Below are 16,138 nucleotides of genomic sequence, written 5' to 3' on the forward strand. Positions count from 1 at the left end.
GAAAAATTGCAACGATATCACCTCCCACTACGATACCAATTCGAAGCGATTAAACACTAAACATAAGAATTTGTAACAATTGAATACGAGACAAATACCTACTATTACATTCTTTATAGAAGCCACATCCTTTAAAATGAACCATTCAAAAACATGTATTTTTACCACTATTTTTAGTACATATATAACATTTATACCACCAACCTAAAACTTCTATCATACTTCAATTACTTAACGTACAATAAAATATTAATCACCAATCGTTATTGCTTTTCAATATACGTTATAATATAATTTGTAATATAGAGTACATTGTTGTTTGGCAACTAAGTAGGTGGTTCATACATTTTGCTTCTGACTCACTCTTCACCATCAAATATGTCTTTAATTTTAAGGTAAATCAATGTATGCAAAATTGAAACTGCTAGATTAAATAATGTACCAAGTATTTCATTACGAACATCTTATATTCAAATAATAAACTAGAACATAAATAGTCGATACGTGATATTTATTATTATTAAATAATATTATATTACTAAACATGATATAAAATAATAAAAATTTATTACAGTCATTGTGAGCTAAAGACTTACGTCCTTACTCGTATAGTCGTATAGTTTGTTCTTAAACGGATGTTTAGTTAAAAACTGATTTATCTCTTTTTGTCATCATTGAGCTGACATTTGTTAGAAAGAGACGCAACATTGTTTAACTGATCAACTGCTAAACAATATTAAGTACAGCTTTAGGTATTAAGATTACCAGTCGATTGAGAAAGTTACCATTTTTTGATAAAGGTGATTAAATCTCTGTGATAAAAATTCTGCCACATGTGCATTCCACCAACTATGGTATGGTATGTTGGTGGTAGAATATGTTCCAAATTCTTTCCTTAATGGGAGAGGAGGCCTTAGCTTAGTAGTGGGAAATTTATAGGCTGTTACTTTACTTTACTATTATTAAGGCATTTGTTTATTTCTCCTACAAATATCTCAGAAACTACTCAAGCGATTTCAACTTTCTTTCACATATACTTAAAATGAACCTTGATAAAATGGCAGGCTTGTTCGTGATGATGATTTGCAACGTAAATCGACCAAAAACAATCGAGATAATGTGTTTCTTATAAAATCCGTAACCGAGAGATATATTAGCACAGTGAAGGTAATAGACAAGTGTGTATCTCATTGGTTATAAAAGAGGAGTGTATAAAGTCCTTATTTCATCCGTATGAAGCCGCGCAGCCTGTAAATTTCCTACTGTTGGGCTAAGGCCTCTTCTACCTTTAAGGGGAAGGAATGGAGCATATTCCACTAAGCTGCTCTAATGCGGGATGGTGGATACACATGAGGCAAAATTTCCTTGAAATTGGACACACGCAGGTTTCCTCACGATCTTTTCTTTCACCTCACCTTGCCTGGATTTGATTCCGCAATCATCGGTTGAGATGCACGCGTTCTAACCACTGGGCCATCTCGGGTGTACTAGCAGTATATATTTTTGTTATACTTTAAATCCGCTATCCGATCGAGTCTGTCACCCCACATCGAGCGAACAACATCACGAAACTAGTATTAAATGCAAAAATCGTGATCCACACCAAGAGACTGCACACGCTCGTTTTATTACCGCTCATTATTTTAATAATAATTGGCAAAACCTATGACACTTACTAATAAATCGTTTCCATTAATCGATAATGACCTTTAATGAAATGGAAATAAGAGCAGGATTCCGCTGACATTGAACTCGTGATAAACGACAATTCGAATAGATTTATTCTATTCAAACAAGTTGTTATGATATTTTTTTTTTGGTTAGTGTGCAATTGAATTGTTGTTAAAATTGCATTTTTTGTCTATGCTTAATCGGCGAGGCTGAATGAACTTCGAATGACAAAAACAGGTACCATTTAATATAATATTACATACAAATAACATATTCACATCAATAGCGATTTGAATTGTTTTTTTTTTACGTTGGTTTATGTTGGCGAAGAACTCTAATCATCGACTATTGCTATAATGTCACCATATAAAATAAATAATTTGTAAATCATTACATAGTATAAAACTAAGACACTTACCGCTATATATCCCTTTTTTTTTTTCTCGCTGGAATAACGCTTTACGCGCTTCCCCCACGTGATGGAAAGTGGGGGGGGGGGTGTGGGACTCCCCGGAGCCCTGGACGAAAGTGCGCCCAAGTACGCCGGGTTTACCCACTAAAAAACCAGCGGTACCCTCTCCGTCTTTCGGCGGACGCCACGGGATCGCTTACGCATGCTACCCTGACGCGCTGACGGTCGGCCCGCCTATGCGGGCCTCCAACTCCTACGGGGAATTCCCGGGGTACTGGGACCCCCCCTGGTCACTGCGGCGCCTATTGAGGTGGGGGGAGAAGGTGCGCGTAGCGCCTTTTCCTCCTCCCCGGTCGTCTTCCGCGGAGCGAGTCGGCGGCGGCATTATTTTCCCGCTCCCGCTCCGCGGCTTCCTTCTGCGACATGACACTTTCGCAGAAGGAGCGCATCTCTGACCAGCACATCTCGCTACTGAGCATGGCGTTGATAACGCTCGGTAGCGAGAGGTCTCCACCCATAGTCGCCGCAAGGATGTGCCTCTGGGGTCCCCACGCAGCACACTCGTACAGGGTGTGGTACGCCGTGTCCACTGGCGCACCACACTCGTGGCAGGAGGGTGTTTCCTTCCGCCGCGCTATCGCGTGCAGGTACTTACCGAAGCATCCGTGCCCGGTAAGTACCTGCGTCATTCTGTACGACAGTGTGCCGTGCTTCCTTTCAACCCTCGAGCGACTCAAGTGGGGACGGATCGCCTCCACTGTCGCCAGGCCTGCTGTGGGTGACCCCAGATCCTCCTGCGATCGGACCATCAGGGCTTGCTGGGCTAGAGTCCTGATCCGCCCGATCTCCGTTGACCCTGGACGGTCGCCGCGGTCCCTCACCTCGACCCGAAACCGGTACACTTCCGCGAGCACCTCCGCCTGGAGCTCCCAGGGCGGATCGCCCGCGAGAAGTGTCGCCGCAGTCCACGACACCGTACGGTACCCTCTGATGCCTCTCACCGCTATGACCCTCTGCGGCTTTCGCAGTAGGGCCCGATTTTTAGCGGTGAGGGCGTCTATCCAGATCGGGGCACCGTACAGCGTCATCGACCTCACTACGCCGGAATATAGACGCCGACATAGGGATCCCGGCCCCCCCACATTCGGAAGGAGGCGACCGAGAGCGGCAGCGGCGTTGATGAGCCTCGGGCCGAGATGGACAAAATGCTGCCCGAAGCTCCATCGTCCATCCAGAATAAGGCCCAGATACTTCATCTGGGCCTGCACCTTGATCACCGTCCCCTGGACGGTGATACTCGCCCCTCGTGGGGGTCCTTTCCGTGGACCGTGGAAGAGGAGGGCCTCCGTTTTGGATATGGAGACCCTCAAGCCCAGCATTCCCATGCGGTCCACGGGAGCCGTTCCGACTTCGGCGAGGCGAGCCGCCTCCTGGAAGTCCCGCCCAATCGCCGTGACGAGGGTGTCGTCAGCGTAACACAACACCCCCATCCAGGGAAGGACGGGAGCCCGCAGGAGCCAGTCGAAACCGACGTTCCACAGAATTGGGCCGAGAATCGACCCCTGTGGAACGCCACAGCCCACTCGATACCGGACGAGCCTCCCATCGACCCCCGCCCAGAGGATTTCCCTGTCTTGGAGGTACGCCTCCAGCAGCCTCCTGAGATAGGATGGCACCCCATGATATCGGAGTGCCTCCCGTATTGTCTCAAAGGGAAGACTGTTGAAGGCGTTCGCCACATCGAGCGACACTGCCAGGACGACTTGTCCCCGGGCCACCGCCTCCGTCGTCCGAGTCTTCAGGGCGTCCAGGGCATCGACCGTCGACCGGCCTGCCCTGAACCCGTACTGAGCCTCTGAAAGACCCGGACCGACTTCCTCGAGGTGTTGAACGAGGCGGGCTGCGAGGATCTTCTCGAAGAGTTTTCCCGTCTCGTTCAGCAGCACAATTGGCCTGTATGCCGAAGAAGAGTCCATCGGCCGACCTTCCTTCGGCAACAGCACCAATTTTTCCTTCCTTCCAAGGCTACGGAAACTGCCCGCTGCGCTGACATTCGTCGAACAGCTCCCGAAGCCTTGCGTCTAGGTATTCCAGGGCGCCGCACAGAACAGGCCCTGGAACCCCGTCCGGACCCGGCGCTGTCTTCTTGGCCCTCAAGCGGCCGAGGGCCATCTCCATCTCCCGCTCCGTGATTAGTGGCGGAGCCACTGCTGTTTCAATCACGGAGCGATAGGCCAGCTGCGGAGGGACATGTTCGCCTGGATGGGGGAAGAGTTCTCCGACCAGGCGCAGGAGGAGTTCCGGCGGCAGCGTCTCGGTGACGGGGGCACCTTGGGTGCGGAACTTCCCACGCACACCGCGGTACGGGCGCCCCCACGGGTCTCGGTTGAGACCCTCCAGAAGCTCCTCCCTGGCCTTCTCCTTAGCCTTCCTTATCGCCAGCTGCAGATCTTTTTTCAGCTGGCGATATGCGTCCAGCATCTGACCCTCCAGATCCGTGTCGAGGCCGTTGCGCCTTCGACAACGGACGTAGGCCCTACGCGCCCGGCAGCAAGTCGCCCTAAGGACACCGCTATATATCCCTATGTATGCTTAGATCTTTAAGTAATTGTATTAATTTAAATAATTGTATTTAACAAACATGACTTTGAATTTTTTAAACGTTAAAAAAGAGTAACTGCTGGGTTTCTTGCCGGTTCTTCTCGGTAGAATCTACTTTCCGAACCGGTGGTAGCTTCACTTAATTGTAAAATGACGATTAATTACTGCTTGTAAAAGCCTACTTGAATACAGTTTATTTTGATTTGATTTGATTTGATAAAATTAAGCACCGGATTTTGACGCGGTTTTTTTTAAAAGATAGAGTGATTCGAGAGGAAAATTGTATATAATACATAGACAATATAATAAAAAAGAAACACTGATCATTCTAGACGTTTCCACTGTAATGTCTTAAATAAACAAATTCTGTAGTATATTTAGCATCAATACTGCACCCGTGCGAAGCCGGGGCGGGTTGCTAGTACTTATTAAAAATCGGTCTAATTATTTCTAAGTAATCAGAAACCCAAGGGCTTCTTATTCTAGCATTCACGTACATTTTAAATCTATATAAAGTAAAATTAAAATAGATAGTTCACTGAGTACATTTCCAACGTTAAAAGGGTCGTTGAACCTGTCTCCCACTTGTCCTGTAATCGTTAAACAGGTCCGTGGAACGGGATTCTGTTATCTAGTTTAGTACGCGTTCAAGTTATAGGGTAATAATGTACTAATGTGAGCGGGACACTCGAATTACTTTATTTAATTAAAGCAACTTTTTACTAATGGTATAAATATCGTTTTTCTATAAAAAAAGTTAACCCATAAATTATAAATATGCACAATAAAACAGAGATTACACAACAAACAGATACAAGTAATGTTTTCATCAATGTCACGTTGATCGTATAGACAAAGAAACATATATGTATATAACTAGTTAAACTTGCGCCTTTCTATCCTAGAGCAAATAAAACTGTGCCTACAATTTTGTCTTAGGAGTGAATATAAAAGTAGCATATGTAATTTCCCGGCTTTGAGACTATGTCCATACCAAATTTCATCTAAATCGATTCAGCGGTTAAGCGCGAAGAGGTAACAAACAGAAAGACCTTTGCATTTATAATATGAGTTTTAAATATTTCTCAAGGCTTTTACTTATTTCAATCATCGTTTAGTTATATATTCGTACATCTACACGAGTATCTAAACCTATATATTAGTATACATTACCGCTTCAGAATTTATAAAACGTACTTTTAAGGAAAATGGTTTAATATACGGTTTAATGCGGGATGGAATACTTTATCATAAAACGTTTCTAAGAAAGATCTTGTTTATATAATGAAACATATTTTAAGATAGATATAGAAGATAGGTTGATTACATACATACACGAGCACTTAGGTATAATACATCCGCTATACTTTTTGAAAACAAAACTTTTAATGTACTTATACAAATATATCTTACATAGTATAAAACAAAGTCGCATACTGCTGGCTATGCCTACGTATGCTTCAACAACAGCCTGTAAATTCCCATTGCTGGGCTAAAGGCCTCCTCTCTTTGAGGAGAAGGTTTGGAACATATTCCACCACGCTGTTCCAATGCGGGTTGGTGGAATGCACTTGTGGCAGAATTTCTATGAAACTTGTCACATGTAGGTTTCCTCACGATGTTTTCCTTCACCGCTGAGCACGAAATGAATTATAAAGACAAATTAAGCACATGAATCAGCGGTGCTTGCCTGGGTTTGAACATGCAATCATCGGTTAAGATGCACGTGTTCTAACCACTGGGCCATCTCGACTCTTACGTATGCTTACATCTTTAAAATAACTGAACGGATTTTGATGCAGTTTTTTTAATGGATGGAATGATTCAAGAGGAAGGTTTTTGTATATTATACTTGGACAATATAGCAAAAAAAAACATTGATCATTTTAGAAGTTTCTGATGTCGTAAATAAACAAATTCTATAGTATAATTAGTATTTAAAAACAACATTAAAAGAACAACATACAATCATAACTATATAACTTTTAAATGTACATTTCGTATATAATTAGAGCTCTTGCAGTAACATGTAAAGAAAATATTATAATCATTAAAAAATCTAAGCAATCAAAACTCATTGAAGTAAGACACTCGACACGGAATAGCTACATATCCAAATGTCAGCTAATTTGATTACACTGCACACGTGTGACCCAATACGTAAGAATATTATGCGTCAGAGAGCAGCTCATGCTGGCTTCCCTAAAATCCGCTGACCATTTGGAGCGTTAAAGCATGTTAGTTAAAAATTTAAATCGTTCTATATTCAAATATGTCTCTTGTGATTAACTTGGTGGTAGTCTTGCAAGGCCGGCTGGGTAGGTACCACACATCATAATTATATTGAACCGCTACACAGCAATACTAACCATTATTCTGTTCCAGTTTGAAGGGTTAGTGAGCCAATGTTACTACAGGAATAAGAGACAAAATATTTTAGTTCCTATCTTTGATGGAATATTAGTATGAGAATCTATTAATATTTTGTACAGTAGTAACAAAGTATATGCAGTGGTAACCACTTGACCGCTTACCACCATCAGATTTATTTGCCAGTCCTACTTATTGCAATATAAGCTGAGATGGCCCAATGGTAAGAACGCATGCTTTTTAACCAATAACAAAACCCAGGCAAGCACCACTATATAATATATTTGTGTTTAATTGTGTTTATAATTCATCTCGTGCTCGGCGGTGAAGGAAAACATCGTAAGGAAACCTGCATGTATCTAATTTCATCGAAATTCTGTCACAAGTGCATTCCACCAACCTGCATTGGAAATATAAGGTAAGCCTAAAAAATAGCATTAATAGAAATACAACGATGTCTCAATGGTGTATAAATAAATTATAAGAGCACTTTTTATTTTATTAACAATTCTCTTTTATTCCACTAAGAAGAGTTTACGTGATTTTTTAATTTTATTCATTATGTTTTAAAGCCACGAGAGAGAACCGTTACTTGTTGAGAAAAGTTCAACATCCCAACTTGTTGCATACAAGGAAAGTTTAAGATTAAGGACAATTAAAAATTAATCCTACTTTACGAAAATGAGGCGGACTTATGAGATCGTGTAAAGATATAAAATAGTTCTTTTTTATGATACAGGTAAGCTGCCTAGCTAATGCGCCACCTGCTTACATAAGATAGATATATATATACTATAGACATTTGCGCTGAAAGAAGTATTAACCATTTCTTACATGTAAGGTTGGTTCGCAGGCAGGCAGGAGCTGGATGCGAGTAGCCGGAGAAAGACCACAGTGGCGTGCACTGGGAGAGGCCTATGTCCAGCAGTGGACAAAAAGGGCTGATGATGATGATGATGATGAAGGTTAGTTTGGTCATGAAGAAAACCTCACCAACCTTGGGAACCATATTATGTCCTTTGTGCCTATTTTTACATTGGATTTTATTTATTTTTACTTACTAATTTGTCACCTGACCAAACTTTGTTACTAATTTGAACCATAATTTAGGACATAATTTACAATATATAATGAAAAACATCAAGCAATACATATCAACTATTCTAAAAGTTTTTGCTGTGTTAAATAAAACTCACCTACCACTTGGCAATCAGTGAGATTGGACTGGATTGATAGTTAGATTTTTAACATGTTTTTTTTAATACAGTTTGCATCTTTTTTGACTATCACGAAATCTCAGTAACTAATACCTATACTTTGAAATTTGGCAGGTAGGTAGGTTCTTTATGGGAGGTAGACTTCACAAAACTCCGCCCCTAAGAGGGTTAATGATTTTAATTTTAATGTTGTCTTAAATTTTCGCGATTATTACACATTTAAATAAAACTAGTTATTACGGATTTTAATCGCGTATATTAATTATTTTGGACATCCCGACGTTTCGAGCACTTTACAGCGTTCGTGGTCACGGGTAGACTAATTTAAAAGATTTTAATTTTATACATATCAGTTATAACAAACAATTATTATAATCAGGTCAATAAATTATATTATAAAAAGACATTCAGTGAGAGCTCTCTAACCTGGATTTAAATTTCGAGTGGCGCTTAGCTATGAAGAAGCTATACATAAAAGGTCTAACAATAAACAGATCTAAGTTTGTTCACCAATTAATCGCACTGTTGAATTGATTCGCAAAATATACTAGTCTTAAATAAACATCGGCGTGCCCTTGAGCGTATCCGCCTACGCAGATATCGATTTTACACGCACATAGAATCAACGACAATAAGGCTTCACGTGTGCATTACAACAATACGTAACAACATTTCACTTTTACACGAAAACGTACTCTACATACAACAGAATAAATAATAGAATTCTCGCACAAAAGTGATTTATATGCGACTTTTTAGGTTGAGAACAAAGACTCGACGAGTATCAGTAATTAAGTCAAAGTATAAGCGTTCAACTCGATTTGACCTTGAAATGATTTGTTTTCTTTGTCGTGTGTCACTTTGAAGTCATCTTATTGTACATAAACATCTCATTTCATTTTGAGAGTCTTTTCAAGACATTGACAAATTTAATCATTAAAATTAATTCTTAATTGTTTAACTCTTAATATCCTATAAAGGTGTACGTATAAAATATTATTTATATAAATATTAAACCAGAACAATCATGAGCACGAATCAATATACTCAAATGGCAAAACGATAGTAAAGATATATTTCCAATAATGTATTAGTTATACTAATTTGAAAGAAAATTTCGAAAAAAATCTTTTCAAAATGTAGGCTTATGCCTTGAAAGGAGTAAATGTGCAATTTCTGTCTTGACTGAATTTCGCATTTCGGAGAACTTGTGTGGAGTCTGTCAGTGGTATTTTTATACATAATTGTTACGTAAAATATATTTAAGTATACCTTGTATATCATAAATCTACAAAAAATATACAGTTCGAATTTTTAGTCTCTGATATGACAGAAACGAAATAATATCCATAATTTTTTTGGAACTAAAAGTTTGTAAATAAATAATTTAAAATAACAGAAATTATAGCATACAAAAAGAAATTCGTGACCTATTTCGTAAAAAAAAAGTTTAAAATTTAAATATCGAACTTTATTTTTTTCTGATTTTAATTCTTACAAAATGTCTCAACTTAACGAATAGAATGATAATTGCAACAATCATTACATTACAAACTTAACAAGAACGTCCGAGTAAAATACATTTGAAACTTATAATGAAACCATTCGTTCAATTATTGGTATTAAACCAATTGCAAAAGAGAAAAGGTCAAATAACGTTACAAAAATACAATCTCTAAGTGATGCAGTGTTGTATAATCGTTGACCATCGCAACAGACGTTGCCCAATAACGAAGTGAATTTCATATGTTAATTATGTATTGTAACTAAAAATTTAACCAATTAACGTTTGCTTTAGTCCCTTGTAGATACTCTCATTTGATTGTATCCGTTTCCAGTTTATCTCTTAAGTTAATTATTTTATTGAAAGGCTATGTTCACTGTTTAGTATGTTGTTGATCTTTTTCACGCAATAATAATGATATTGTTTTAACATGTTTGAATAGAAAGACTACATTTACGAATTAAATTCATATAATCTATAGTACTATTATAAATGCTAAATTATCTTTTTCTGTCTCTCTGATGATCTTTGCTGCCAATCCTTTGAACCAAATTTGGTATGAAGCAAGCTTGAACTCCAAAAAGGCATATAGATTACTTTTAAAACCGCTGTCGACAACATGCACTATTTATAGTAACGAAAAAAAATTGCATAATTATAGGACCTAGGACAGAAAAAATCTTTTTTTACTGCTTTAAAAATAGAGGTTATTAATTCCGTTGTATTTTTAACGTTTTGTTATTTCAGAACCCCGTGATATTTTTTTTGTTAATTATGATCTTCCCATTTTAAGAATTTAAATTTGTAGTAATATTTTTAATGTCAAGTAATTATTCGTAAAAATTTAATACATATATTAGTAAAAAGAAAATTACCAAACTGCGCTACATGAAATTTAACGCTTGTGCAGACTGTAAAGATAATCAAAATTTATGGTATAAGTGACCTTCAACATCTTTTTTCTGTTATCCGCTCTACACTGGGAAATAAATATATAAGTGGTAAAGAATAACGGAATTTTATGATTAGACTATCACTATTTACGGACAATTCCCCCTCGTTTGCTCCTAGTCTCATAACAATACGTGCTGTGATCACGTGATTGACGTTAAAAGACAAAAAAGTCACTATATATATGAATATTAATACATACAAAACAATCATCAACATTTACGCGGATAGAAACATCTCACATTATTATATAACATTACATAAAATCATCTACAAAAGCACTACATCACTCCAATTAAATAGCAGACGCGATAATGTTGCTAGACTATACCGGTCAATTTGAGAACAAAAGTGTTGGTCATTTGGTCGATATTGCGAGTAAACGTCGATAGAATTCATGATAGCGAAGAGAAAGGCAGGCCAACATACGCTGGCTTATAAAGCGTTTTGTAACAAAGTTCTCGTTTGCGTAACATTCGTTCTAATAACTTTCAAACTAACTTCGTCTTTAGAAAACTAAATCCTGAACCGACGAGGAATTTTCGAAAACTTGATAATAATACCGATGACAGACAATTTAAACGAATTCAAGCAAGCGTTTGAAGGGATGATTCGACTTTTACATATTAAATAAAATAAAAAATAAAGTGAAATTTAAAGAAGTATGCTGATCCCTTAAAGAAATTTCATGCAGCACGTCCAAGATGTAATAATTCTTACACCCACTGCCTGTCCCGACTTTTTACGGATAAAATCATACAAAGTTACAGCACTCTTTAAATTTGAAATTGTCACAAAACATTTTATAGCCCAATGGCTATTATTGGCTTTATGTTATAAAATAAAACAATGTTACTAATTTGAGCTCCTCAATTTAGTAGCTTTAGCTATGTGTTCAGTCAGCATCATTTTATCAATATAGATAAATAAAAGGAAGATACGTACAGAAATACAAAATGTAGCACGTTCTTCTATTCTGGAAGTAAATTTACTTTCTAATTCGGTTTCTCAAGCCGTAAGGATGATAATTTTACGGTTTAAATAATCTAATCAAGTCGAGCATATAATTTTATTTTATTATGATTATAAAATTAGATATTGATAACATTATTTATAAATACCATTTCGTTGCAAGCATCTTCCTCAATATTATACAACATATTCAGTTTTACTTTTCTCAAATTGCATCATCAATGAATGTTGCGACGAATAAGATTTGGAAAAAAAAACATTCAACGAAACGGATGTAGCTGAGTTACTTTTGGTATCTTTTGAATGTATTACCATAATATCAAAACAAGACAATGCAATAGACGTACTGATCTGAACTAGGCTTCGTACGAGTAATTTTATGTAAATGTATTAATTATAATCTTAATCTACCAAAAGTTCAACGATCACTTACCTGAACAACAGCGTCCAAGGCCATCCTCTCGATATCCACGTGATAGAAATTAAGCTGAGGCACGTGTCGCCGCCTCGGGCGAATGTCATCGTAATACGCGACCACATCATTTATCGACACCACCGGGCAATCATCCACCGTGCTACATCCACTGCTCACCCCATCGACACCACTATCTGAATCCCCTTCGCCACCGAAACCCTCTTTCGAATCTCGTCGATCACCGTAACTTTTCTCCGAACCCTCCTGGTAGCCGGACTCGTTCGTGTCGTCCGGTGTTACGATTTCCGGTATTTTAGACATGTCGTACTCGTAGCCGACTTCGTAGTCGATATTCATTTCATCAATGTCGGCCATGACGTACGATTAGAAACACACTTTTGTCTTCAAATCTCCACTACATGTTACGCTTCACCAGTTCACTGCTTGAGCCCTGTAACAAAATTACTAATTATTTTTTAGAAACATTTTCCGCCAAGTTGTTGAACACGTGAATCTTATCATGATAATTGCGGGCACAACATCGGGGATTCACCGGAATAGATCTCAGCTGAACATTGGACATATTACGGACTATTTTGTAAATTTATTTTAGTATCTGTCACCTGTAGTTTAAATTGTATATTTATATATTCTCTCTGCTTCCGATCAGCGAATATCTAATAATATTTTGTCCAGTTTCTGAACATGAATGGTATTTATTGCCAAGACGCATGAACTATTGAAGATGTTGTGTCAGAACAGATAGCATCCAACATGACTTTCGCTCTCTTCCAAACGCAAGTGACACAGTGACCTCGTCCACTCTAGACGCGTACTGGGGTTCGAGACAGGTTTTTCACTAATAAACAAGCATTCCTTATAAATTGGAGGTATTTTATAACGACCGGTTTTTATGGAGCAGGTGTAAGCCTGTCGCTATTAGAATGTCGGCCTATGCTGACTAAATATGGCTTCACTGGACTATGAGAAATATAAATAGAAAATGGACAAGTAACGCTTACGTTCGCATGTTTTTTATAAGATTTCCATATGATTCTAAATCATTTGTAAGAATAATGTTGTTAACGTTCGAAACGATTAGCTATTATTTACATAAACGCAAAATGAAATCGATACAGTAGAAGGAAGTTGATAACATTTAAAAACTTCGATTGATTTTATCGCTCTATTAATTGATGCACCGATTGCACAACCCAATAGATTATTATGATTATATATATATATATATATATATATATATATATATAATTTTTTTTTTTAAAGGAGGGTACAAAGGAGTTTTATTAATCCCTAATTAAATTGGGGCCTTGCCTAGCATTCTTATATAAATATAAATATGAGACAACATCACATACTATACTCTGATCCCAATGTAAGTAGCTGACGCACTTGTGTTATGGAAATCAGAAGTAACGACGGTACCACAAACACCCAGACCCAAGACAGCATAGAAAACTAATGGTAATCTACATCGACTCGGCCGGGAATCGAACGCGGGACCTCAGAGTGGCGTACCCATGAAAACCGGTGTACATACCACTCGACCATGGAGGTCGTCAATAGATATATCAGAGATATATAATTGTGTGTAACATTCCGGTGATGTATTACGGACACAAGCAAATTATTCTTCTTCTCGTAAGCGTCTTGATATTATGATAAATCGATGATACATTTATTTTCCAAAAAGTATTTTGTCTCTCAAAAATAATATACAATCTCACCTCCCAATATCTTTTATATTAATTGAAATACATGAATAATTATTAAATTTAAATACACACAACACAAAATATTTTTTATCCCGTACAAAGTCCAGAGAAGCAACTAGTTTTGTTTTTGCAATTCTAGAATTACAACCCTTTGAAAGCCTGTGTATCAAAAACAGTAGTTAGTCCTTTTAGGACTGGACTTGAAATAAAACTTTTTGAATTATTAAAATGATGACAATACGATAACGATGTATTTTATTTCAAGATAAAAAATAACAGTTCAACGAATATTTCGTTTACATTACATTTGACTATGAAATTATTCTGTAAACGAAATATATTTCGAATAGTATTAAAGACAATAATTTTATACAGAACCTAAATACATATAACTTGAAAAAATATTCTCTCTCTGCTAACACTGCACCGCGTGCAGATAACATAGAGATTTAGTTTTATCATCGGAACAGGACAGTTTACACAAAAAAGTTCGTATATATTTAATACTATTAACAGTTTAAAGCAAAAAAGTCTTTCTTTTATAAATAATATCTCATAAGAAAAAAAAATTGTAATAGGTATCACATATATGTTTAGTTTTTGAGTAGACAGTCATGTAAATTGAAAGCGGAACCATCCTACTATAAACGTCATATATGGTTACATTACTGAAAATTAAAAACATTAATAAAATTAGTCATAAAGAACTCATATGAAATAAGGTTTACTGGTTTTTATTATAATACGAAAATAAATGAAATTAATATTAATCTAAGCAAAAATGAGATAAAGCATTGTTACATGCAAGAGACAGGAGCGACTAGTTTACCGATGTATTTTTATTTGTTTAATGCCATATTGTATGACACAAGAAAACTAAAACAATAGATGGTATTCTGTTTATAACCTTTTGTAGCAACGTTATTATAATTAACTTACATAAAAAAATTATTCAATTTTAAAGTTTATATTTGTTTTATAAAGTAAATTTTGATGTGGCAACACTATATTTACCTTTCTTTTTAGAACCGAAATATTACAATGATGAGTGAACTGATTAATGACTGATGAATGATTGAATGAAGTACGGTTATTACTCATGTTATCATTTCGCAAACACAATCATCTCGCTCCGATCTCTCACGTTTGACCCGTCAGCGGGTTATATGACGTGATAGAGTATTACCTGTAATAATCGATAACGACATCTAAGATGAAGGCGAACGTAAGCGACGCGGAAATTACTTGTTCGTAGAAAATGTTTTGTTTTATGTTTTTATTATGTTGTTAAAAGGTAAAGTTAGGTCCGGTACCTGATACGTCTTTTGAAACAGATGACAGTTCAAACAGTGTTGCCATGTGTATGTATTTTTAAAATGAAGTCAAAACTGTCCCACTGAATACGATATATTTTACATTATTTAAAGACCATTGGACTAACGAAAAATACCACCAGGAAAGTAATATATTTTATTCTAATATTTTCTCATTTATAATTAATCAACTAGAATCTCAGTTCTATTTCAGGAAATTTATAAATATTGACATTTTAAATCAGTGTCATCTCCATATTCATCATTTCCGTGATTTGCTTAGTTGATAGTTTTGACGTTGATTCGAATTTTTATAACATTTAATCAATAATAACTAATTATTTTCGAAAATTCTTGTTATAATATAAATATTAATAGGGAAAGAAATATTAAAAGGGTAGAAATTCATTGTAGGAGCCTAAACTTGATATAATTAGTATTTTTATTGTTGTAGAGATATATTGATATATCTGGTTCAAATAATATCACACGGCATTTTCTTTATTTATATACAGGCTAATATTTATTAATCAGTTCTATTATTTTCAATGATTTATATAGTTGTTTCAATTATATTATTTAAAGAAAAAATATAACTAAGAGTTCGTTCACCGCTTAGATTATGGTCGTGATTTAAGAGACAATAAGCCAAAGATATATAAAATGTATTCGATATTTTCCTTACAATATTTCACTTATAGTATTCTTATGATAAATGGTTTTATTATTCGTATAAGGTCTTGTACTGTATGTACATATATATTACAAAAAAATGTTAACTTTCTATCGAACTAAATCTTATTTTAAGCGTGATCGTGAGCATCTTTTATTTATTTATTTTTCTTACATAAGAAAGTAAATTTACATAAATAAATACATATTTATTACTGCGGAAATACGACAGACTATTTTATACCATTTTAAGAAGACGTCTAGAAAAATTCATATTTTTTTATATAAGCTGGCATTATATATATAA

The 16,138-nt window shown here is 36.6% G+C and overlaps 1 protein-coding gene across 1 annotated transcript in view; it reads right to left on the minus strand.

Moving 5' to 3' along the window:
- LOC124532298 (terminal nucleotidyltransferase 5C) overlaps positions 1-16,138 on the minus strand; it is a 241,748-nt gene that overhangs the window by 187,937 nt on the left and 37,673 nt on the right. Inside the window, exon 2 of the mRNA XM_047107137.1 lies at positions 12,132-12,564. Coding sequence (XP_046963093.1) covers positions 12,132-12,488 — 357 coding nt within the window. The 5' untranslated portion in view covers positions 12,489-12,564. The remainder of the gene's footprint in view (positions 1-12,131; positions 12,565-16,138) is intronic.

This window comes from Vanessa cardui, chromosome 9, assembly GCF_905220365.1.
Source record: "Vanessa cardui chromosome 9, ilVanCard2.1, whole genome shotgun sequence".
Classification (NCBI taxonomy): Eukaryota; Metazoa; Arthropoda; class Insecta; order Lepidoptera; family Nymphalidae; genus Vanessa; species Vanessa cardui.